Source organism: Antedon mediterranea, chromosome 7 (assembly GCF_964355755.1).
Source record: "Antedon mediterranea chromosome 7, ecAntMedi1.1, whole genome shotgun sequence".
Taxonomy (NCBI): Eukaryota; Metazoa; Echinodermata; class Crinoidea; order Comatulida; family Antedonidae; genus Antedon; species Antedon mediterranea.
Window position 1 is genome coordinate 488,579 of NC_092676.1, and position 24,914 is coordinate 513,492.

General features: G+C 33.7%; 1 protein-coding gene across 6 annotated transcripts in view; it reads left to right on the forward strand.

Moving 5' to 3' along the window:
* LOC140055071 (catenin delta-2-like) overlaps window positions 1-24,914 on the forward strand; it is a 60,717-nt gene that overhangs the window by 12,984 nt on the left and 22,819 nt on the right. For 4 of the 6 annotated variants that reach the window (XM_072100261.1, XM_072100265.1, XM_072100266.1 and 1 more), the window contains 4 exons: window positions 18,323-18,487; window positions 19,192-19,301; window positions 21,893-21,997; window positions 24,344-24,465. In XM_072100261.1, the coding sequence (XP_071956362.1) occupies window positions 18,371-18,487; window positions 19,192-19,301; window positions 21,893-21,997; window positions 24,344-24,465 (454 nt within the window). In that variant the 5' untranslated portion in view covers window positions 18,323-18,370. Of the gene's footprint in view, window positions 1-16,090; window positions 16,455-17,984; window positions 18,005-18,322; window positions 18,488-19,191; window positions 19,302-21,892; window positions 21,998-24,343; window positions 24,466-24,914 lie in introns of those variants that run through there. The other 2 variants (XM_072100262.1, XM_072100264.1) reach the window with 2 other exon arrangements.

Here is a 24,914-nt window from a genome sequence, read left to right on the forward strand (position 1 = left end):
TTAATCAAAATCCTAAAAACGATTTAAAGCTAATTTAAATGCCTTTTTGAATGAAATTAGTACATAATGTCCAAATCGTACACAAATATCTGCTGCTGTTGCATATCTCGCGGTGGTGTTTACAAATGAAACTCAGACCAGACGACAGGTGGCGCTGTTGTATTTCACAGTACATAGCCATATCATAGGATAATTTGTGTACTAGATTTTTTTTCATCCGCGAGACGTTTTTTTTTTCGTACACAAAAATGTTTCAAAAAGTACTATTTAACGATCGTTGAATAGTGCGTACTATTGCACGCCATGTGACCCACATTCGTCCAATCAAATGACAGGAATTTATTTAGGTGTTATATAATAATAATCATTTCACAGTAAACTTTACTTGTACACCATTGAATAGCATGATTGAGGGTGAGTCCCACTCAGCAGCAGCCATCAGTAAACTTTACTTGTACACCATTGAATAGCATGATTGAGGGTGAGTCCCACTCAGCAGCAGCCATCAGTAAACTTTACTTGTACACCATTGAATAGCATGATTGAGGGTGAGTCCCAGTCAGCAGCAGCCATCAGTAAACTTTACTTGTACACCATTGAATAGCATGATTGAGGGTGAGTCCCACTCAGCAGCAGCCATCAGTAAACTTTACTTGTACACCATTGAATAGCATGATTGAGGGTGAGTCCCACTCAGCAGCAGCCATCAGTAAACTTTACTTGTACACCATTGAATAGCATGATTGAGGGTGAGTCCCACTCAGCAGCAGCCATCAAGCTTGTTTACGTGATCACTCAACAATAGTTCAGTTCTTTACATCTTGTTCTGTGACCTCTATTATTGTTTATAGCTGTGTATTACTTCCTATTGTCATTACAGATTTACCTGTGTGTATACTGTTTAAACACAGGATGTAAAAATACAGCTCTTTTTTCATTAACAATACATTTTTTTGCTGTTATTGTTACAGGATATTTCTTCCTCTCTTAAGCTCCTTATTATTTCTTCCCATTGTCATAAACAATTTAGCTGAGTACTCTACTTAACCACAGGATGATGCAAAGTTTATTTTTATTACTAAATATGTTCACTGGTAATAACTGGTAAAGCATTTTCCATTAAAAAAAAAGAAGACATTTATTAGATTTTTGGAAGTCAATTTTTTATAAAGTTTACACATAAAAGAAAGAAACACAGACAAATATTATTGGGTTTTATTATGTAGTTATCCTTATTTTGATCCTAGAAAATATCAGCCAGTACTGTTTGGTGGACCAGTGCTATGAATGTGGTTCTATTTTAGACCTTTACGACTCCCCAGTCACTGCATCATATTATTCAATTACCTCTGAAATATGTACATCATACTGTGTGTAAGATCTGGTCAGTTTCATAAATATACATTTTTCTCTCATGCTTTTTCCTTTTTATTTTAGTGAAACATAAATTAGATCTGCACCTTTAATTAAAAATATGATTCTAGAAATCTAGGAGGCTAGTGAAGGGATTAAAGGTATTCATCTAGATTCAAATATTGTGTTCTAAAATCTAATAAAAATACTGTAGAAATCTGTAGCTTATTATTCACTAACCTCCCTCCGAAAACTTGTAATTTACACTCATTCCTTGAGGGAACAGCTCGATTTTTGTGTAAAAAGCATACCATTGGAGAATAGAGGTCACATGTTCATTAGGGATGATCTTAACAATTCAATTGTTCATGTTTTTTAGTATTCCATTAATAAACGTTGCTAAACACTACCATATTTAAAGTGGATGAATTAAACCAGCATCCACTGTTGACATAAGGCCAAATAAAAAAAAATACTTGTTAAGCGTCACACCCTCATCAATTTTCAGGGGCGGGGGGACGGTTTTTTTTTTTTTTTTTTTTACTTTTTATGGAGGTATAATTTTGCGCGATGGACGTTTTGGCCCACTTTTTTTTAGGACGAAACGTCAAACTTTTAAAATGCGAAACAGAACAAAATTGACTATGTATGAAATATTATTGCCGATGACAAAATTGAGTTTTGTATTGTTTATATCCAGACGTAATTAAAACATTAAATTTAATTGCCACCGAGCGAAATTGTAGGCCCTAGGCTAATCCGTCCAAGCTGCCACCCCCGCCTCACTCATCGGCGGCCATGGTCCGCCGTCTCTCGCTCGACTCATCTATCCAGGAAATTCCCTATCGCGAGAAGCATGATGTTGGTCTCAATAATACTAAATTATAGTGGGCTGATTTTGAAAACAGCTTACGGCATTTCTTAAGTGAATTTTTATTCAACGTATTCATTCTTCTTTGATGAATCCGTTGCCAATTGCTGTGTAAATCAGTATTTAAAGTTGTGATGCGAAAAGTGTGTGTAATTATTCCACAGGTAAACCAGGCATAAGAAAACGCATCGCCGGGCCCATCGCCCAACAGGACCCTCGTGGTGTGCCGATCTCGAGCGCGAGATCATCGTAAACAAAATTGGTAGAGTCCATTATGTATGGGGTGTTTCCTATTTACGAACCTATAAAAAACGCGTTTCGACCACTGTGTAGGCAAAATATTTATTTCAGTAATCCCTAAATTGATAATCGTGTATTCTATCACGTGACTGATGATGTAATCCTCAGCGACGTACTAAATGCACGTGATTTAATGTGTTGGGGAAAAAGCTTGCTGTTTACCACACATGATTCGCGGTGCTATTCGCGTTTCCTTGACGTAAATCGGCGGCGTGTAAATGAAACAATTGTTTTCACCAAATTGCCGTTGTCGACATAGAGCGATCGGTGGCTAGCTAGCGTGGCTAAGCTAAGAAGTACGTATTTTTCAAAAATTACACCAGCCTAGCAAACATTTGCTAGTTTTGAAATTTTCAACTAGCAATTATAAAGAATCTACTAGCAAAATGCTAGTTTGCTAGCGTGAATTTTGAGCCCTGCTCTGGAGCTGGGCCGGGCCGCTAAACTTTCCGTTGTATATGGGTAAAAAAAAAATAAAAATAAAAAGAGAGGCGGCTGGATAATCAGGAGCGGGCGGTGACGCTTAACAAGTATGTTTTTTTATTTGGCCTAATTGGTGTTTATTCTTAGTCTAGCTGTTTGGTGTTTACTTTTGGTAATTACTTTGGTAATTAATTCTGAATATTAAGATCATGATACAGATTTTTGTTCGAAGTGTTGTCTCTATGGTCACAAGGACAAAATTAAAATTTAGTTTTATAATACAAGAGGTACCATTACTGTACATTTAGATACAAATACATACTAAATACTAAGTAAATTATAACCATGGATGAAAAATCTTCCATGTAGTAAAATGAAATTCAATTAATATAACTCTCCTCCCCCCCCCCCCCCCCCATCCCCTACTTTTAGTTTGTGTGCTTTTATTTCTATATTAATGTAGTTTATTATTGCACACAAAGTTAATTTTTATTTTTGTGGAAATTAATTTAAATGAAATGTTTTAATTTATACAATACAATAAGGTACTGTAGGTACTTGGAGACATTAATAATAGTACATGTTTGTAGGACGGTTCTAGGACACCTACCCCCTAGACAGTTACCCCCCGGATGTTTACCACCCGGACAACTACCCCCTTAGGACAACTACCCCCCGGACAACTACCCCCCGGACAACTACCCCCTTAGGACAACTACCCCCTTAGGATAACAACCCCCCGGACAACTACCCCCCGGACAACCACCCCCTTAGGACAACTACCCCCTTAGGATAACTACCCCCCGGGTAACTACCCCCCGGTCAACTACCCCCCCGGTCAACTACCCCCCCCCCCCATCCAAAAGTAGACAAATATATAGGACCGGTTTCTGTAAAAATGAAATCATCTGTTTTTAACGGGTGTTTCGAAACTAGAGACCCGAGACCAGAGACCTGAAACGAGACCCAATACGAAAAGGGAGACCTATTGGGTCTCCCTTTTCGTATATTAGGGTCTCCCTTTTCGTATAGTGTGGTCTCTCTTTTCGTATAGTGGGGTCTCCCTTTTCTTATAGTGGGTCTCCCTTTTCTTATAGTGGGTCTCCCTTTTCGTATATTTGGGTCTCCCATTTTGTATATTTGGGTCTCCCTTTTCGTATATTTAGGTCTCCCTTTTCGTATATTAGGGTCTCCCTTTTCGTATAGTGGGGTCTCCCTTTTCGTATAGTGGGGTCTCCCTTTTCGTACGTGGGTCTCCCTTTTCGTATATTTAGGTCTCCCTTTTCGTATTGGGTCTCGGGTCTCTGGTCTCTGGTCTCGGGTCTCTAGTTTCGAAACACCCGTTTTTAACCGATTATTCTGTTTAACAGCACGCTAGACCCTAGATGTGCTAGATTTAAAGTACCGTATTTATTGAAAAAACGGCCTGGGCTGTTTATTGTTTAGGTGGTTTTTAGGTGGACATTTATTGGAAGAAAGTTGTTTATTCAATGGGAGAATCTAATGGAAATAGACGCCGATTATTTCATATGATGTTTCATGGGAGTGACATGGTCACCGTTTATTTGAGGGGAATTTATTTAAAGATCGACGTTTATTCGGTGAGTGAAAATTGAGGTCAAATATCAAAAGTGATATTATTCTTCAAGTGTACAAAAATACATATATGACAAATTTGAGACAAAAATTAATTCTTTTAAGACCAGTGGTTATCGAAGCATTGTCCTGACGCAAAAATTATTATTATTATTATTAGCGAACCCAGTATTTACAGTAAATACAGGGAGTACTATAATACGTTCGACTATCCTATGATCATGTGTGACAATCTTCAGTTTATACCAGGCTATATTTATGTTCAATCTTTTACTTTTGTTTACAATAATGAATAGTAATTCGTCAAAGTAACGAATTAAAATATAGTTATTAATTCCTATTATACACTGTTGCAGAGTCAGGTTGTTGAATGGTCTGGGTGGTTAGGGTGTTCTAAAGGGATAGTTTTCTGGGTGGTAATTGTCCGGGGGGTAATTGTCCGGGTGGTAATTGTCCGGGGGGTAATTGTTCCTAGGGGGTAATTGTCCGGGGGGTAGTTGTCCAGGGGGTAGTTATCCTAAGGGGGTTGTTGTCCTAAGGGGGTAGTTGTCCGGGGGGTATTTGTCCGGGGGGTAGTTGTCCTAAAGGGGTAGTTGTCCTAAGGGGGTAGTGGTCCAGGTGGTGGTTGTCCGGGGGGTAGTTGTCCGGGGGGTAAATGTCCAGGGGGTGAATATCCGGATACGATATATTCTTTAGTTCAGTCGGTTGAAAATAACCCTTAACTTGCTAATAAAAGGGACACAGCTCCCCTTGTTTGTTTACTGATTTTTTAGGAGTTAGGGGGTTTTCAGCATTAAACTTGTCCAGTCTAGTCTGCCTTGATGAATGAGTGACTTGATGTCCCACGCTAGTTTTTAGCTTGAATGAAATGCGTGAATGGCTCTAGGCCTAGCTAGGCCTAAAAGCGGATGTGATCGTAGTCCCTATGTTTAAATACAAGGTGCATGTATTTATGTCATTTGTTAGAAAATATAATGGTAATCAGTTGATAATAGTTTGTAGCCTTTGTAACAGTTGTATTTGTAGTGTAGTTAGGCCTTATTTATTCTGGCCTTTTTGTTATTGAAATCCATCTCACACATTGACGATACAAGATGTCAGCCTAGGTCAAACCTTGTTTCGCGTCATAACAGGAAACGTTCTGATTGGATACAACGTTGACTTACAGTAGCGTCGTACGCTAAAACGGTACTATCAACCGTTTTCCACTACAACGCTACAACCGTTGTACGACGCGTTGTACGCTAATCCCCAACTGTTCAGACACACATTCTTTTAGCGTCGTACGCTAAAACGGTCTAACGCCATGGGTCTGAACAGGGCCTAAGGTTATCTTATAAATTCCTTATACATTTTATAAAAATAACAATATAAATAACACCGGTAGAAACAACATATACAATATACATGTTTTGTTTCCCCGGAGGAATGTTTAGGGAGACTGAGTGTGGAGTTACACTCCATCCCCTTTTCAATTCAAATCTCTCCTGGAAACTCGCCTCAATTATTCTTTTTGTGAAACTCCGGTAAACAGCACTTTATTAATCTTCGATATTATAAAATGGGGATGAGTGCATTAAATAAAGTTAGTGTGGATATTAGAACTAACAACATGATGCTGGTGGCATTGATTTATGTATCAAATTATAATGTAGATTGTAATACTTAATTAAATAAGATAAAGGGATCTCAACTACTGTGTGTCTAGATCAATATTGGTTAGTGATAAGTCAGTATCCTGTCTTGCACTGCTTTTGATTAAACTACGAAAAGGTATTTACAGGTATAATTAAAGCTATGACTTTTGTAGATGTTGAGGCCTGGGTAATATACCAGTTATCATTGACTTGCAAAAACATTCAAAGGTGTACAAAGAGGTACAATGGATTTAGTGTTTTTGCAGGCTGAAAAATAAATTGTTTAATATCATTGATTTTCTGGTGGTAAACTCATACTTGGAATAGTTTCTTCATTGGCTAGTTTCCTCTATTCCAATCTGCTAACCTGTCTGGTTTGTTTCAGGATCAGTTCCTACTCTACCAGGTCTAATTATTACCTGTAAAACTGGTTCCCATGAGATCTTGTCAACTAACATAACATGCTGATTAGCAGGAATTTCAGCAATACACTTGTATGTTATGGTCTTTAATGACCCTCACAGGATTGGAATATTGAACTTAGTATTCCATTGTTTATTTAACATTTTTTAAGTACTGGTATTAAAATATAAAAAGAATAAAAAAGAATTAGCAATCAACAAAGCAGAAGAAAAAAAGTTGGATTAAACAATCGAAGTAAGTAAATACTCATCATCTGATACTAAATCAATCTTTTTAAGACATCAAACAGAACATTTTCGTAATTCCGAATTCTACTCTACATCAAGAACAATATAAAACCAACACTATTTTAGGTTTGATGAATTAAGCCTATGTCTGTAACTGAAACCAACAGCATATGGACCTGATTATAAATAGTCGTGGTTACCCATAATGCACTTATGCGATTCAAAGCTGGAAGGAACCAGTGTACGAGATCAATGTCAATTTTGAAGGAATAGATCGCTGGCAGTTACAGAGTGAATTGAGTGAGGTCAGTTACTTAGACCGCTTATGTTGACACAGTTGAGTTGCCTTCAGTTCAGTGTCGACATAAGCCCACCTTTAGTAATTAATACTACAAACATACAATGCTCCATTGCTCCTCTATTACATTACACCAATCTAATTAAGATATACCTTACTGACTTAAGTCCTGCCAGCTTAATGTGGAGTCATTTCGATGCTAGCTGATCTTTGTAGATGTAATGTATAACTGTGGTGGGCCAAATAACTACACAGTTCACAGTACAGACGACCAACCACCTTATTATAGGGATCTACTAAAATGTGTACAGTATTTGGTATTTATACTGTATTTTGTAGAAAATATCATAATGATACTTGACAGTCTAATAGTAATACTGTTTTGCATAGATATCTAGATTTGTGCAATAAAGAATATTATACTGTATAATTATGTAGGCAGAAAAACGCAGCATTTACTAACATGGCAAACTGTCAAAGACATTAATGATCATGAAGTAAGTTTGTCACCATGGACAAACAAAACCTTCTATAAAAGACATCCTTAGCCATCACACCAGATTTATTGTGAATCACTTGAATATTCATAAACACACAAAAATAAGAAATTACTACAGTTGGATCAAGGCTAAATATTTACTTACTGCATACAGAAGCTATTAGTTAAACTAGATTTGTTGAGGTGTATTTTTAGTATTGTTGTAGGCATTGTCATCCTTGATGCCATTAGCATTATAGGATGTGCTCTGATTATCTTGGCATGGTACTAAATACAGAGCATGGTGATGATTAGAAATTAAGAACTGATGACTCAACATATCATCATCTTGGAATAATTAAAAAGTATATTCAGGTGCTACATTACTAAGATCTCACTTGTAGTAGACAACTGAATAATTATTGGCATTAAATTCTAATAAATTGATCATTATAAATTAATAAATAGCATCTTTTTCTGTCCATCGTATCCGATGATGACTAGGTGGGTATTTCTAGATTTTTTTGATCGGACATGTAGAAGAAATACTTTTCTGGTTTGGAAGGTTCATGTACAATATACAGTATGTATTCCTCTCAAAAAAATAATAAAAACGCAAGAAAATATAAGATAAGATAACAAGATTTATAGAGCGCACATATCCAAAAAGTGCTCAAAATTGAATATGGTGACGATTCTGTATCTATATTGTATGCAAAACGACTTGAATTAAAATAGACTGTATATTTAAATGAAGAATGGAGTTACTCAATCTAGAATGTAGATTAAACTTTGTATCCAAATTACAACAATTTACAAACGCACAATTTAGCATGTCAACTTCATTATAGATTTGATTAGAACAATTTAGTTAGTTCTAAGCAATTTATTGAACATGCTTTATCTAATTTGGTACTGCAGTTCTGTAAGCACGTTCTTAAGATGATGCTGTGGTGTATACCAACCGTAGTGAATTATCACTTTCTTACTTTCCAGTGAATTATTTTTGCTTGGTTTAAAAGGTGTGAAGTAAGGAAGAACTGTTAATTAAGTGTAAACAAGCTGCAAGCTACACAGGTTTATAGCCCTTAATCAATTGACAATGACATTTCCAATATGGAACTCTTTCAACGCATAACTATGCTCCAAAAGAGAATACTACACTTTACAGTCGAGCAGCAAAGTGCTCATTTAACCGTTAAAACGCTGTTTTTTAACTGCGCAGGTCACTGAGCATCGCCAAGTTATAGTGACTTCCGGTTCGCTTTTCACTTCGCGGCAAGCATTTTGCATGGGAATACCCTTACAAATCTGCTGCAATTTCCACCATCCGGGTTAAATTATATCTTTCTATATTTGGAAATTGTTACTCCTAATATGGAAGATTATTCCCGCCACAAAATTTTGGTATAAGTAGCCCAGGAAACGACGACAGAGCTTATTGAAGAAAAAAGTGCAGATGGAGGTGTTCGTTGAGGTAGGCTACATGATTTATTTGTTTGGTTTCGTAGGGAATCCGGCACTTTTCTCATCAGCACGGAACCTTTATAAAAACTTAGTGGTTGGTTATTAGGTTATTAATCTATCTTTTCTGAAAGTTTAAGCTTGGTTCAGCTTGTGGGACGGATTCAATATCCGTTCAAAGCTGGGGATATATTCTAAGCAGACTCCATCTTGGATTCGTATGTTTAGTACAGGCCGTGTGGTTGAGTAATTTCAATCCTTCAAAATCACTATGTGCAATCCGTTTTTAAACCAGTTAATATACCAAAATATGTTATTAGTAGCTTTTTTATTTTGGATTTGGTGCTAGTTTGGTAAATATTGCAATATAATTGTAGATTATTTGGTTGTAAAAAAATGTACCCAACTTGTAGTATTATCTAGGCCTAGGCTAGGCCTAGCCCATTTGACGGAAACCCAATGCTATTTGTAGGCGGATAGAGAGGGCCGCAGGCTAGTTTTTAGTGGCATATCGCCGACTTATTATAATCAATGTGAAGCCATATTATTATTATGTTTAAAATGTTGAATCTATATCCACTGGATTATGGATATAATATATATCGTCGGATATTTAAAGAAAGGCCTAGACCTTTTTATTTAATTAATTTAGGACTATATTACGGGAAATTCTTTGCCAAAGAAAAGAAAATACGTTGTGGCTGTTGGAGGTTTGTAAATATATGACAATAATGTAGCCTAGGCTAGGAAGGACTGTAGGTAGGATAAGGTAATTTGGATGGTCGTACATATGATATTTATATATACAGTATTGTGTATAGTAGTGATCATGGCGACAAAATTTAGGATGACTAAAGTTGACATTAAAATTATTTAACTATGAATAGCTCATTATTGGTGTTTTTTTTTCTTTCAGGTTTCTAAGAATAAACTATCCGACTTGTGATTCATCTTGTGCTGCAAAAACAATCCTATTTTGATATTTGTAAATTGATGTACGTAACAGATGTCTTTAAAAATAAAAAAAAACTAAAAATTTTTATTATCGCGATGATTTAACTCAAATATTGACATATATAACTTGATATTTTAGCCTGAGCAAGATAGTTTGATAGGCATATTTTACTTCGATGTAAATAAGATATTACATGTTATACTGTATGTAAAATACTTTTTTGTAAATAAAATTATTTAATGGTGGTTAATTTATTAACTTGTTAATTTGTTTGTTAGTTATGATGTTATACTATTAATTAATTATTTAGTTAGTAACCAAAGTGGAGTGGATTCGTGGCAGTTGCAACTTGACTGTAATATGCATATATATAATAATATTTACTTCTTCTTGGATAAAGTTAAAGCAAAATAAGCAATAATAAAAATTAAATATTTATTTTGCCATAAAGAAAGCAAAAACTAAACATACAGTACTATATGTACAGTAATACCATGGACCTATAGGTCCATAGTAATACATACTGTAGTATTGAGCACCAGTAGCAGAGACGTCTGGACAATCGAATATAATCGTTATCAGCTGTCTGGGTACCCAAGGCTAGTGCTAGAAAATGGCGAAAATTCGTGTATTCATTCGCCGTCAGCGAAATGAATCCGGCACTTTTCTCATCAGAAGCAAATCAACAAATCCTTTTATCAGTTTGTTTTGATATATAATCTGGATAATATATATTAAAATGGCCTTGGTTCAAGCATGTTTAACAGGTAAAATCAGATTTTTTCCTACCTAGGCCCCTTAGCACTGCGGTACCCTACGCCGTGTGGGGGAACCGATCTCGGCAGTATTTCTTAAGTAGCCTATCTTTCGTAAAATCCTTAGTTGAATTTTATTAATATAAATTTAATTGTATGAATATGCTATTTAAATGTTATTGACATTTTTTTTGGCTGCATTTTGTAATTCCGCACTACTTGCTTTATCGCGATTCCAAGATGGCGGCAATTCAAATTTTGATTTGGTAATAATTCGCGAGGTCAACCACTTTGCTGCCCGACTGTTTATAAAATTGTTGTATCGGTTCACTTCATACTTTTGTACTCATGAGGTCACTTGTATTGACCTCTAATTAGTAACCTGTGCACACGCTCAGGGTGCCTCCGATCAAGTTCAACCATTTTCTTAGTATTTTGTCGAGTAAATAAACGGAAAGTGTGATATTTGTACGGTTGATAACAGTCTAAAATACTTCAATGTTTGCATAGAATGATTTGATTATAGTATTCTTAATGTAACCATTACTGAATACAATAAATGATTTAGTAATCTATATCTCTGTGGAAGTTGTGATAGAAAGTGTCAATTTACTTATTGTCAATTATTTATCATAAACAGGAGATAAAGTAATAATTTTCATAATTATTTTCATAATTATTAATGCACAATCATTCATGTTGTGTTATTACAATTTCAGAACCTAACTAAATAAACTAATCGTTAAAAAAAAAGTCTTAAGCAAAATCTTATTTCTTATTTTGGTAGGATATGATAGACAGATGCCTTTTTCACTCCTGTGAATATTGCTATCATATAGGAGCTTCAAACTACTGGAGAACGGAGTGGTATAAATGGTTCCTCTGCTTTTCTTTTTTTAGAATATTTTATGGATCATTTTTGTGTGTAATTGTATTAGACAGGGGCTATATAAGACTACTATTATTTTTATTATCTGTAATTCAGTACCATTGACAGGGAATTAGCTCTATATAAGTGTAGTTTCCACATTCATTGAAGATATAAATTGGTACAGGTGGCACATAATCCCAAGCCTGGTACTGTAGTAGTACTATAGCCATAGTCCAGGGCACAATAACAGGTATATGATGTCATAATAAGCATTTTGACTGCATGATGCACAGGAATGTGGATTGTACCAAAACTAGTAGTAAACAAGAAATAATAATACAGTACAGTATGTAATATTAAAAATGAATAGCACAGTGTTGTTAGTATGTTACTGTGTGTTAGATTGAGGGATGTCACAGACAGAATACTTGAGGTTTCCATAGACATTTTGATAACATCAAATTCCATAATAAAAATTGTTTACAATATTCGATAATAAGAAGATAAAATAGATAAGAAGATGGGTCATTGGTATGCAGAATTTTTAGCAAAATGTTTAACATGGTTGAATGAGCAACCAAGGTCATTCGTAGAAGGTAAGGTAAAGGTACAGCTTACACCTATTATTATATGGAGTTGCCAGTCAGGGATCACCTTATACATATTATAGTTTAGGGATCACCTGAAAAAAACAAAGTCTGGCTCAAATGTTGTTACCTGCGCAACACCTGAATAATTATGCCTCTGGCAGTGGCTTTTTATTTTGACCCAGTTCAGTTACAGATTTTATAAGTTGAGCGCGTTTTAAGATTGAAACATTATCTTTAAAGCCGTTGAATTTGGCGTTAGGTAGTTAAAATGGTTGATGAATATAATTCAGAGAAGTTTAGGATTTATATAATCCTATGTTACCTAACCTTTAAGGATATAGTTGTTTTTATTGAATTTACAAACGCTGACTTTAAGGGTATTAACTGATTTTCCATCACCAGAAATGTCCTTTAATCATCCTAATCTTGTGTTATCTCTGCGGTTTGCATAAATTTTATTCAGAAATATATTTACCAGGCTAGTATTTGCTGCTAGAAACATGCTATCTTTATTAGAAATGTATTCCTTAGGGTGGAAATATATAGCAGCAGAATGTCCATAATCTGTCAGATTTCTCCTTTGGTATAATGTTCTGATGACCAGACCTAGATAATATTATGGATCGTCGGAATCATTGGTGTCTTGAGAATTTATATTTTGAAGTTTTATTTTATTTATTCCTTTCAGTAAACAGAAACATAAAAAAAGAAGCGCTGAGGAGAGACGAGTTGTCAAAGACAACTACCGCCAAAGGGCGTGTCTCTCCAAAGTTTAATACAGTATTACATTTTACATACGTTTTTATATTGCAAAGTTTCGTTCTTTTTTGCTAAGTTTGGTTTCACCATCTTTTAAGTTTGATACAGCTTTCAATTTCACTTATTAAAGTAAATATAGATAAAGACAAAAAATAGAATGTATATTACAGATTTCTATTTTTGGATAGGATGCATTAGATTGCAAAATTGTTTTTGTTTTCATTTTTAATCACTTGATTATGACATCATGAGGAGAAATTAGTTTCTGTAGTGGTAATATTCAGGTTAGTTAGCAAAGTACACTGCAATATTTAAGTACCTGTTGTAAGTTTCTAATACCAGTATATACTTGTGATTGATTTTAAGCAATCTTTAACAAGAGGTAAGGGTGAGTACAATGACATGTATTTATAGCAGACAATAGCATTATTGTTGTAGGTTGAATAGCAAACAAACCCCTGCAGATATTGATTAAAGCTTGTGGCCTCATACTACAGTACTCCAGGCCTTACAAACTACAGTGAGGGTTTCTTGTGGCCTCATACTACAGTACTCCAGGCCTTACAAACTACAGTGAGGGTTTCTTGTGGCCTCATACTACAGTACTCCAGGCCTTACAAACTACAGTGAGGGTTTCTTGTGGCCTCATACTACAGTACTCCAGGCCTTACAAACTACAGTGAGGGTTTCTTGTGGCCTCATACTACAGTACTCCAGGCCTTACAAACTACAGTGAGGGTTTCTTGTGGCCTCATACTACAGTACTCCAGGCCTTACAAACTACAGTGAGGGTTTCTTGTGGCCTCATACTACAGTACTCCAGGCCTTACAAACTAGTAAGACCACAGTAATGTATGTACACATGTGTCTATGTTTTACTGGAATTATAGTTTCAAGGTTTGGACATTTTTGCAATTTTGTTTTCATTTAGAATTTTGTATAGCAAAGTACATGGCTTTTGGTCCCCAACCATACACTGGTCTTTCTACTTGTATATTAGTACTTATTTTTTACTGGAGGTAGTACTTCACAATGTGGTAATTGTTGAAAGGAAGCCTACTGACGTGTCTACTACAATTACTGTATTTAGAACAGTCTCAGAGTGGATTACTGTTAGTAGTCAGGTTGTAATGTTTAAAAAAAAAGGCAATACATGCCAACACGCTTAAAAAATATAAATTACAAGGGATACATTATTGAAATGATCTTTGATTCACAGTTAGTGTTGAATTCCAAGAAATATGTTTCCTCAAATATATTTTATAATAAAGGCATTTTAGTAAAATAATCTGAAAGCATTAGTATTGCACTTAAATCAGTAAAACTTAAAATAAGTATGGTATCTGTTGTCAGCTTATTGAATTGATATGAATTGATAGAATCCGTTTTACACAGTTTGTCATTTATGTGAGATCTTTAGTATGTTCTCAACTGAAAGAGCCTACAGTAATTATGAGTTTTATACGTACGTACTTAATATATTAAGCGATTAGAATTTTAATTTAAGCTTTCATTCTCAATCTTATGTTGGTACCCCTCACAAAATAAATTGTGAATCTGGAACATTTTTTTTTATTTGACGATGTCATTTAATTTGTATTACTGTATATTTGACATACTTTTAAGCTCACATTTTGTATCTTATGTTGGTATCGTCATAAAAATAATCCTGGATGTGAATTTTCCAATTTTATTTTGCCTGATACATGTGAGTAACTTTACCAACCAACTCATTAAGGATCTAGCAATATTATCCTACATTAATTCATTCCTTTAAGCTAGAAATTTAAGATCAAACATAAAGATTGAAAAATGACGGTAATAAATCATAGATTGTGGAATGTTTGAATGAAGTATTAAAATCTTGAGGAATTAAAGTCCATAAGGTGTTTACGGTACACACCAAATGACCGTAGAATGTCATTGCCTTTAAAACTACTCAAGTTTATGTAAAAATAAAATACATTTTTTCTCTCTAGCGATGGATGTACAAACTTTTAAAATAGAATATTTTGTTAAATTTTCATCATCAAGAACACTGTCACCTTACAACACAGTACACTAGACAAGACTTAATTTCCAGTCAGAGTTTAATTTTAACTTTGATTTTTAAACAATAATTAAATGTTTTAAATTGTCTACTAAGTGAGAATGGATGCGTACCTCATTGATTATAATACAAATGATAATAGAAAATGTATTACAATAATTAATAGTATTTGATTCTTATCTATGATTCATTTATTCTACATTTTAACAAAATTATTAAATCAGTTAAATTTTTTATTCATTAATAATTTTTTTTAATTGTCTATTTTGTTTTATTTAGTAATGAATTTCTTTTTATTAAAAAAAAAATCAAATATGTCCATCTATATTAAGATTTATCACAGTTTTTAATCTGTATTTGATAAAATTTCATTTAATGATTATTTCATAATAATTGTGTTAATATTAACACTGAATCTTATCTGGTAGGCTTGAACTTGAGAGGCGGCAGTGAGTATTTCCATTCAATTTTAATTGACCTCCATTTGTGTGTGAAATTCCATTTGTCTGCGCCACAATAGAAGCTACGGCAGCGCAATTGATGATTGAAATGAATTATGGGCTTGAATCTAAGGACAATAGATTGATTGTAATAAAAATGAAAATGTCCTGTTATTAAAATATGACAAAGGAAGTGATGATTGTGTTTTGTGTGGGTTTTTGTTTGTTTGAATTTAAATCAAGAATTAATAGAAATATGTCTCATTTACTTTCTATGTGTTTAATAAGTGGGTGTATTTATATTATATTAAGTAATTTGCTCACAGTAAGTTCATTGTGGTTTTTAAAATAAAAAGCATTTCTTTAAATATTTATTGTTACTAAACTTAAATATTAGTCTTGAGTTATTATTGATTTGAATAATGCAGAAATGGCAATTTTAATACATTTTTAAAGATTGCTTTTCTAGGTGATCTTTATTATATTTATTTTTGTCTACATTTTATTAATATAATTAATTAGTATATGCATATAAACTGTTCTAGTTCAAATATGAGGGTGATTCCTTTACATAGGCAGGATGTGCTGACTCACTAGCCCCTCCTAATTTCTTTGGAATTCCATCTTTGACAAAAGGTAAAAAAAACCTTTAGGAATGTGGTTAATGACATCACATGACCACAAATTGTTAGGAATACCACAATGTACTGTTATAGAACACATAGTATTTAGCACACCTATTGTCTGTTGGATTAGAAAGAAGGTTTTGATCATAGCACTACCGGTTGCCTTAGAGGAAAGGCATATAGTAATCATAGTAAGAGGCTAGCTACTGATAATATTGAACACTGCTTGCTGACTGGATAATTACAAATATCTGTCTACAGGTTATTACTATCAATTCAAAGGAATTATAATTTTGTGTGTTTTAGGAATATTTTCTTGGAAGTATACTGTACAAAAGGTAAATAGTTGAAGGGACAAAAGAACCATTGTTATAAATAGAACATATTGTTTTCAAGTGGTAATAATTAATTTATTAATGAAGTTTAAAATACATGGAACCAGCATGTAATAGTGGTGCATTATAATTAAACCAGGGTTATATATTCCATCTAGACATTGGAATCTGGATTTAATACATCACTTATTATGTGTACATAGATAGAAATGACTTACAAGATAAATTGTCACAACATTTTCAGTGTTTCTGCTGTACATTCATAGGGTACTGATAGAGATCCCTGTATAAACAAACAGAGTTTTATCAATCTAATATAAACTTGTTAAAAATTCCATTAAAAATACATTATTATTCCAATCTGGGAAATTCTTTTTGCAGTGGCAAACTCGCATAAGCAGACAAACAAAATATATTCAAAATACACTAAAAGTAATACACAATTTGCACAACATTAAGAGTACCGTTTTAAATTCTATATTTAAAGTATTAAATGCAATTGGATGAGTTTAAATTAAAGTTAGTAGTATATAATTATTCAGTGCTGTATAGAACTTTTTTAATTTTCTTTATTCATAATAAATTCACTGGTAGGTGATAGACTTATGAACAACAACATGCAGTCTCCAGAGAGTATGTACATTGTATGTGATTGTGTAGCTATTATACAAAGAAAGGCGAACATACTGTTTTAATGAATCACATTATAGACAATAATTAATAAGCCATTTAAAATGTATTTATATGACCCTCCTTGGAGTTGGCTGTGGCCTGGGGTGTTGACGCTTTAAAAATAAAGTAAACTTTTTGTACTGTCACATTTTAAGGTAACCGTCTGCTGTTACAGGGATATTTTTATATTTAGTTTAATCATGGAGAAAAAAAAATCCTACCTTATTTCTCCATGGTTAAAATCAGTTTATTGAAATATAACCACAGTTTTAAAGTACTTGGGGCAAATAATACTATTCTGTAGTGTCTTTATTTATATGTGAAGTTGGCAATAACATTTTTATAGAATTTCGGCACTACGGTACTGTAAATTCAGCTTGGAGGAAATAATTAATTTTTTTTTATTCAATAACTCAGCAGATGCTTTTTTATAAACTAGAATAGAATAACTGTAAATAAACGAGTTTTGTCACAAATTTTGTTAAGATAAAGAAAATTACAAGAAACCTATTTAAATAATATTTGTATTAAAATTAGATGAAATTCTATGAATGAGATGAATAAAGTGTCGTTGACCCCAAGGGTGTCCTTGGTGGTATTACATTAATCTGTGTCTTGTGTATTCCATATCTTCTGGGGTTAATAATAACTTCCTTGATATCTGTATGTCAGGCAGCCTTTTACAGTCCAAGGTGCTATGCTACAATATATCATCTTTATTGCCGAAGGCTACAAACATTGCATTGTTGATAATTGTTGTAAAATGTAATTTTACTAAAAAACATGACAGATGGTAGAAGTCTGAATGATGTTTTTAGAACAATCATGGATTTTAAAGTGGTATTATGGAGCTTAGCAAGAGTGTTGTCAGAAGTTAATAAGTATGAATTTATGAACCATAAGGATTTAGGGAAGAAGAGGAAATATTTTATAATTTCACAATGTGTAGATGAAAGTAGATGGAAAGTATAGTAGTATGGCAGACGTCTGTCACAAACAACAATGTCAAATAGATAGACGCCTTTTCGGTTTGTTGATGGTCGTGTTTTATCCCATTTTGAAAAATGGATCGCCAGTTAGAAACTTATATTTCTTGGCAAAAAACGCAATTAAAAAAAAGTTCAAAAACATGGTTTTTTTAAAGTCCAACTTAACTATTTTTCTTATGATTAAATTTTATGAATGTTGATATTTTTCAGATCTTTTGAGACATAGAAGAGAACAGAAATAGAAGGATTAAGTGGATAATGCCGCATAGACAAAATGGTGATACGGAATTAATCAATGCCGTACGACAAGCTAATCATGATATAACCTATGAACCTGAGGCAGCTGCTAGCATCTTACGTTCAGTACAAGCACAGGTATTTACTTTTAATCCGGTTCTTTTTTCTTAGTCACGTAAAGCTCTGTCTACACTATCAAACTACAGTAGTGTGATGTGCCCAAATATGGTAGTGATATTCCCAAATATGGTAGTGATATTCCCTAATATGGTAGTGATATTCCCAAATATGGTGTAGTGATATGACATGTCCATGGATACATCACATTTTCTTGTTACATAAAGTTTGATAGTGTAGACAAAGCTTTAGATCTTGGTGTGCTTGTGGAACACTGTAATATTGTTTGATTATTTGTCAATTTAACATATTGCCATTATTGTAAATCTTAGCCTTTAGTTGTAATGTAAATAATAGAATCTAAAATTACAAAAGCCTATTAATTTGCTACCTCAAGAATGTGATAAACTGCTTATGGTAGCAAATGTTACAAGTTTAACTGTTAGTGCCATAGTTTAATTTGGTACTTCAATTTATTTTGAGAAAACCTAGAATATGGTTTCATTTACATTTTTATTGTTTTACATCAGTGGCATATCACAGCTCATATTTCTTTCTGCACTCATTTTAACCAATAAACGAGTTCAAAGTTTAGCGGCAGCATCAGATGTGTAAGAAAACGAAACAGTAACATTTCAATTATCTTGTTTAAACAAACCATAGGAAGCTATATATTTCAAAATATTTTCTCTTTCAAAAAACTGTAACTAACCAAACATTTTCAGGAAGCACAATTTGAGGAACTTACACGACAATTGGAGTTAGAGAAGAAACGAGTAGCTGAGCAGTTAGATCAAAGCACGTTTGTGGATGATTCTAGTCTTAAAAGTATTAGGTAAGTATTTAAGACATTCTGAAAATGCTAGATGCTAAACAGCTACCACAGCAATCACTAGGTATCACTCACCCATACCCTTACACTGTAGATACCCTGCTGATGCAGACTTATTCAATGTACTGTAAGACTGGGTATAATCCATACCCTTACACTGTAGATACCCTGCTGATGCAGACTTATTCAATGTACTGTAAGACTGGGTATAATCCATACCCTTACACTGTAGATACCCTGCTGATGCAGACTTATTCAATGTACTGTAAGACTGGGTATAATCCATACCCTTACACTGTAGATACCCTGCTGATGCAGACTTATTCAATGTACTGTAAGACTGGGTATAATCCATACCCTTATACTGTAGATACCCTGCTGATGCAGACTTATTCAATGTACTGTAAGACTGGGTATAATCCATACCCTTACACTGTAGATACCCTGCTGATGCAGACTTATTCAATGTACTGTAAGACTGGGTATAATCCATACCCTTATACTGTAGATACCCTGCTGATGCAGACTTATTCAATGTACTGTAAGACTGGGTATAATCCATACCCTTACACTGTAGATACCCTGCTGATGCAGACTTATTCAATGTACTGTAAGACTGGGTATAATCCATACCCTTACACTGTAGATACCCTGCTGATGCAGACTTATTCAATGTACTGTAAGACTGGGTATAATCCATACCCTTACACTGTAGATACCCTGCTGATGCAGACTTATTCAATGTACTGTAAGACTGGGTATAATCCATACCCTTACACTGTAGATACCCTGCTGATGCAGACTTATTCAATGTACTGTAAGACTGGGTATAATCCATACCCTTATACTGTAGATACCCTGCTGATGCAGACTTATTCAATGTACTGTAAGACTGGGTATAATCCATACCCTTACACTGTAGATACCCTGCTGATGCAGACTTATTCAATGTACTGTAAGACTGGGTATAATCCATACCCTTATACTGTAGATACCCTGCTGATGCAGACTTATTCAATGTACTGTAAGACTGGGTATAATCCATACCCTTATACTGTAGATACCCTGCTGATGCAGACTTATTCAATGTACTGTAAGACTGGGTATAATCCATACCCTTATACTGTAGATACCCTGCTGATGCAGACTTATTCAATGTACTGTAAGACTGGGTATAATCCATACCCTTACACTGTAGATACCCTGCTGATGCAGACTTATTCAATGTACTGTAAGACTGGGTATAATCCATACCCTTACACTGTAGATACCCTGCTGATGCAGACTTATTCAATGTACTGTAAGACTGGGTATAATCCATACCCTTACACTGTAGATACCCTGCTGATGCAGACTTATTCAATGTACTGTAAGACTGGGTATAATCCATACCCTTATACTGTAGATACCCTGCTGATGCAGACTTATTCAATGTACTGTAAGACTGGGTATAATCCATACCCTTATACTGTAGATACCCTGCTGATGCAGACTTATTCAATGTACTGTAAGACTGGGTATAATCCATACCCTTACACTGTAGATACCCTGCTGATGCAGACTTATTCAATGTACTGTAAGACTGGGTATAATCCATACCCTTACACTGTAGATACCCTGCTGATGCAGACTTATTCAATGTACTGTAAGACTGGGTATAATCCATACCCTTACACTGTAGATACCCTGCTGATGCAGACTTATTCAATGTACTGTAAGACTGGGTATAATCCATACCCTTACACTGTAGATACCCTGCTGATGCAGGCTTATTCAATGTACTGTAAGACTGGGTATAATCCATACCCTTACACTGTAGATACCCTGCTGATGCAGACTTATTCAATGTACTGTAAGACTGGGTATAATCCATACCCTTACACTGTAGATACCCTGCTGATGCAGACTTATTCAATGTACTGTAAGACTGGGTATAATCCATACCCTTATACTGTAGATACCCTGCTGATGCAGACTTATTCAATGTACTGTAAGACTGGGTATAATCCATACCCTTACACTGTAGATACCCTGCTGATGCAGACTTATTCAATGTACTGTAAGACTGGGTATAATCCATACCCTTACACTGTAGATACCCTGCTGATGCAGACTTATTCAATGTACTGTAAGACTGGGTATAATCCCATGCTTGAGTATAATCCTATGGATAATCCAACCACATAATTTAGGATAAATTGAGACACAAGATTAGCTAAATCTATTTTATTAACCCAACTTTAATCCCATCCTCTAATTTTCATTCAATCATTGTAATTTATCTTTTTCTCTCTTTTACACAAAATGAATCAAATCATTCTATACTGCTGTTAACACTAGTATAAACAGATCTTTCTAAATCCTCTGAACAGTACCATGTTGTTAATTCAATGAGCCCAATTTACTGAGAATAATCAAACAGATTTATTTATTCATAGAATATTTAATTGTTGATGCGTGAAGCCTGTAATGCATGTATGAATATTACAGGAAGTAGCCTGCTTGAGAGGTTGATCCGTGGACACTTCTGCTACAAATATCACAAATTGGTGAACACTAATAGAACTAAAGTTAATGTCTTTGATTATTTACAGTGAAACAAATGATTCATTTTCTTGGAGACGTTCAGGTCAAGACGAATCGCATTTAGGAGACGAGACCGAAACAGAACTTAGCAGCCATTTAGTTGACTCTTGCTTGTAAGTATGCACTTTAAAGGCCAAAGTACGTACTCAGCCGACCAATTTCTTTAACAAATTTGTAAATTAAGAAATAGAAACAGCGTTCTGTTGAGCATTAGCAATGCATCAATGATCCGAGGATTTCAGATAAAATAATAGAGCGTTTTATTTGTTGCGTTTGAGCAAAACAGAATATCTTCTGCACAAAAAAAAGACGTATTTTTACTGTAATGTTTCATACTTCAACCGATATTTCTAAATGAATGAGATATATCCCAATTGCAATTAAGCATGTAATAGTAAAACATAGAATAGTGTTCAAGCTCCAAATGCGATATTATCATGAATATTCAACATGACTTAATTACATTAAGCTTTAGCTTAACCTTCAGTCTAAGTCTTTAGTTATTCATTACATCATTTCATGATTTAATATATGATTGAGTTCTTTTTTTTGAATGACTGACTACCTTATTGTAGATTCTTATCCTGGTTAAACAATCACCTTTAAATGCTTAGGTGGCAATAATCTTTTAGATTGTTTCCTGTGGTTTTAAACGTAAATTCACACACAATGTCATATCCGTTAAATAATAACAATTCTTATATCTTTATTGTGTGTAAACTGTTAACAATAAACGTATGACGTCTTTCCAAACCTACCATTACAATAATTATTCAAATTGCTGAAAGAGATTCATTTTATGAAATTAAAACTAATATATTATTTGACCTTCTTCTACCATTATCCTGAATCAATCTAGAGATTTAATTTTTCTTTCTAATTATGTTTAAAATTTGCTATATATCGACATGATGATGTCATATCACTACCATATTTGGGCATAGCACTACTATATTTGGGCACAAACTAGTTTGATAGTGTAGACAGAGCTTTACTACTACCATACCCATTACTTAACCAGCTAAGTCAAGACTACAACCTACAACAGCAGAGTCTACTTCTTACCACCAATTTACCCTCAATTTATTTAACCTAGCTGCTGTGACCTCATCACTTGCTTATAAATCTAAGAACGCATTCTTTAAAGACCAAAAGTTAAGTTTATATTTTATGATGATGATACCGCCAAAGTTGAAGAAGTTCACTCTTTAAATTTATGGGTATAATGATCAATTCTATTATGAACTTTGATGTTTTAACTATTTTGTATGAAATCTACAATATCACTAACAGCACATTAAATATTTTCTTTAGAATTTTAACGTTTCCAGTCCATTGTGCTATAGTGCTTCTGTTTTATAATATTTTCCAAATGCATTGACGACGTCGTCGTCAACAAAAAGATTGACTAAAAGGCATGTTGTTGACAAGTGCTGTGCTGTATTGTGCCATAGGCAGCACTCAGCAGTCCATTTATTGCTCAAGATTAGGATATAAAAGTAATGCTAGCTATACTCGTAATACTTAAAGATGAATTCTTGCAAACATATATCATTTAATATTCCGGAAAATATAAAAATATTATCCTTTTACTATGTGTCATTAAGAAATTTCATCACCACAAGTTGATGGTTTCCCAAAACTGATCAATTAGACTTCTTCTTCCTTTAATTTTCCATCTATTTTTACCATCAATTGCACGTTTTACCAGACCATCTTGAAAATAATGTAAATAATAAAAAAATATGTTTGGCATTTAATACAGTGTTCAGTATATCAATATCTTAGGAATTATTTTTTTTATTTCAACCATCTTTAAAGAGGATACTCTAAAAGCATTCCAGTTTAGCCCAGTTGGTTAACTGATATTCGTGGTCCCTCTATTAAGTTTTCCTCAGTTTCCAGTTGGCTTGAGGATGATAATATGTACCTTTTACCTTGTCCATGTCTTCGAATAAGTGGTTTATTGTATTGTATCCTTAAATTTACAACGCCTTTAGCCGTCTGTGTGTTAGCCTAATCAACAGTCCATTAAACTCCAAGACCAAGGCACCTGTCAAATTAATGCACCATTAGCAACAAAATTTGCTAAACGAAAATCATTACAGCAGTTTATAGATTGAATAGTTTTGATAGGAGAGTTAAAAGTGGTTAGTCATTGTATTTCATTCTCATTTGAAAAAAGTGACTAATACTAATATACATTATGCCCTAAATAATATTAAATGATACTAATATCATGGCTGTACTTTTGTTCTGCAGAAATTCCCAAACTTGATTATTGTGGAAAATATTTCTGGTGTAAAACCTATTTCTTATTTTGAAAATTCAAAGTTTGAAATTACATATTTTTAAAATAATTTTTTTTTTTTTGAAATTTTTTATCTTGAAACTTTTTTTGAATTTTTGAAATTTAAATTTTATATATGTCTATTTTTTAAATGATTTGTTTTTTATAGGAGAGCATTAGAAGAAAAACAGATTACAGACCCAAATGAGCACATGACCACTTTTCATTATCCGACCTCTGACATGGACAATTCACACTTTACTAATGGAAAAAGTTCAGATTATATGAGAGGTAAGTGGAAAACATCATAAATAACAAACTTTATGGTTATGATCATCAAAGGTTAAAAAAAAAATGTTGATTTTCTTTTATTTCTTGAATTATTTTTAACTATGTAACAATTTTATAACAAATCAGTGTAAAATTAAAGAAAATACAACATTTAAAGTGATATCAGTTTGTTTCATATTCTACACATATCCATGTGAATGAAGGTCAGAATAAAAGTAATCACTTCACAAATCCTGTTAAATGCTGTTTCTTTAATTGCAGTGCCACCAGTAACATAAATGTATGGAAATGTTTAATGTGTGTGGATAAACTTTACTTGTGTTTCCCATTATAATGACTTACATAGGGTGAATAACCTTTAACTCTAACCATTGTTTTACTTAAGAACATCAAGTTCCACAGCTGTGTGACTCAGTTTATTTATTTACGTTTCTTTTTTATTTTAACTG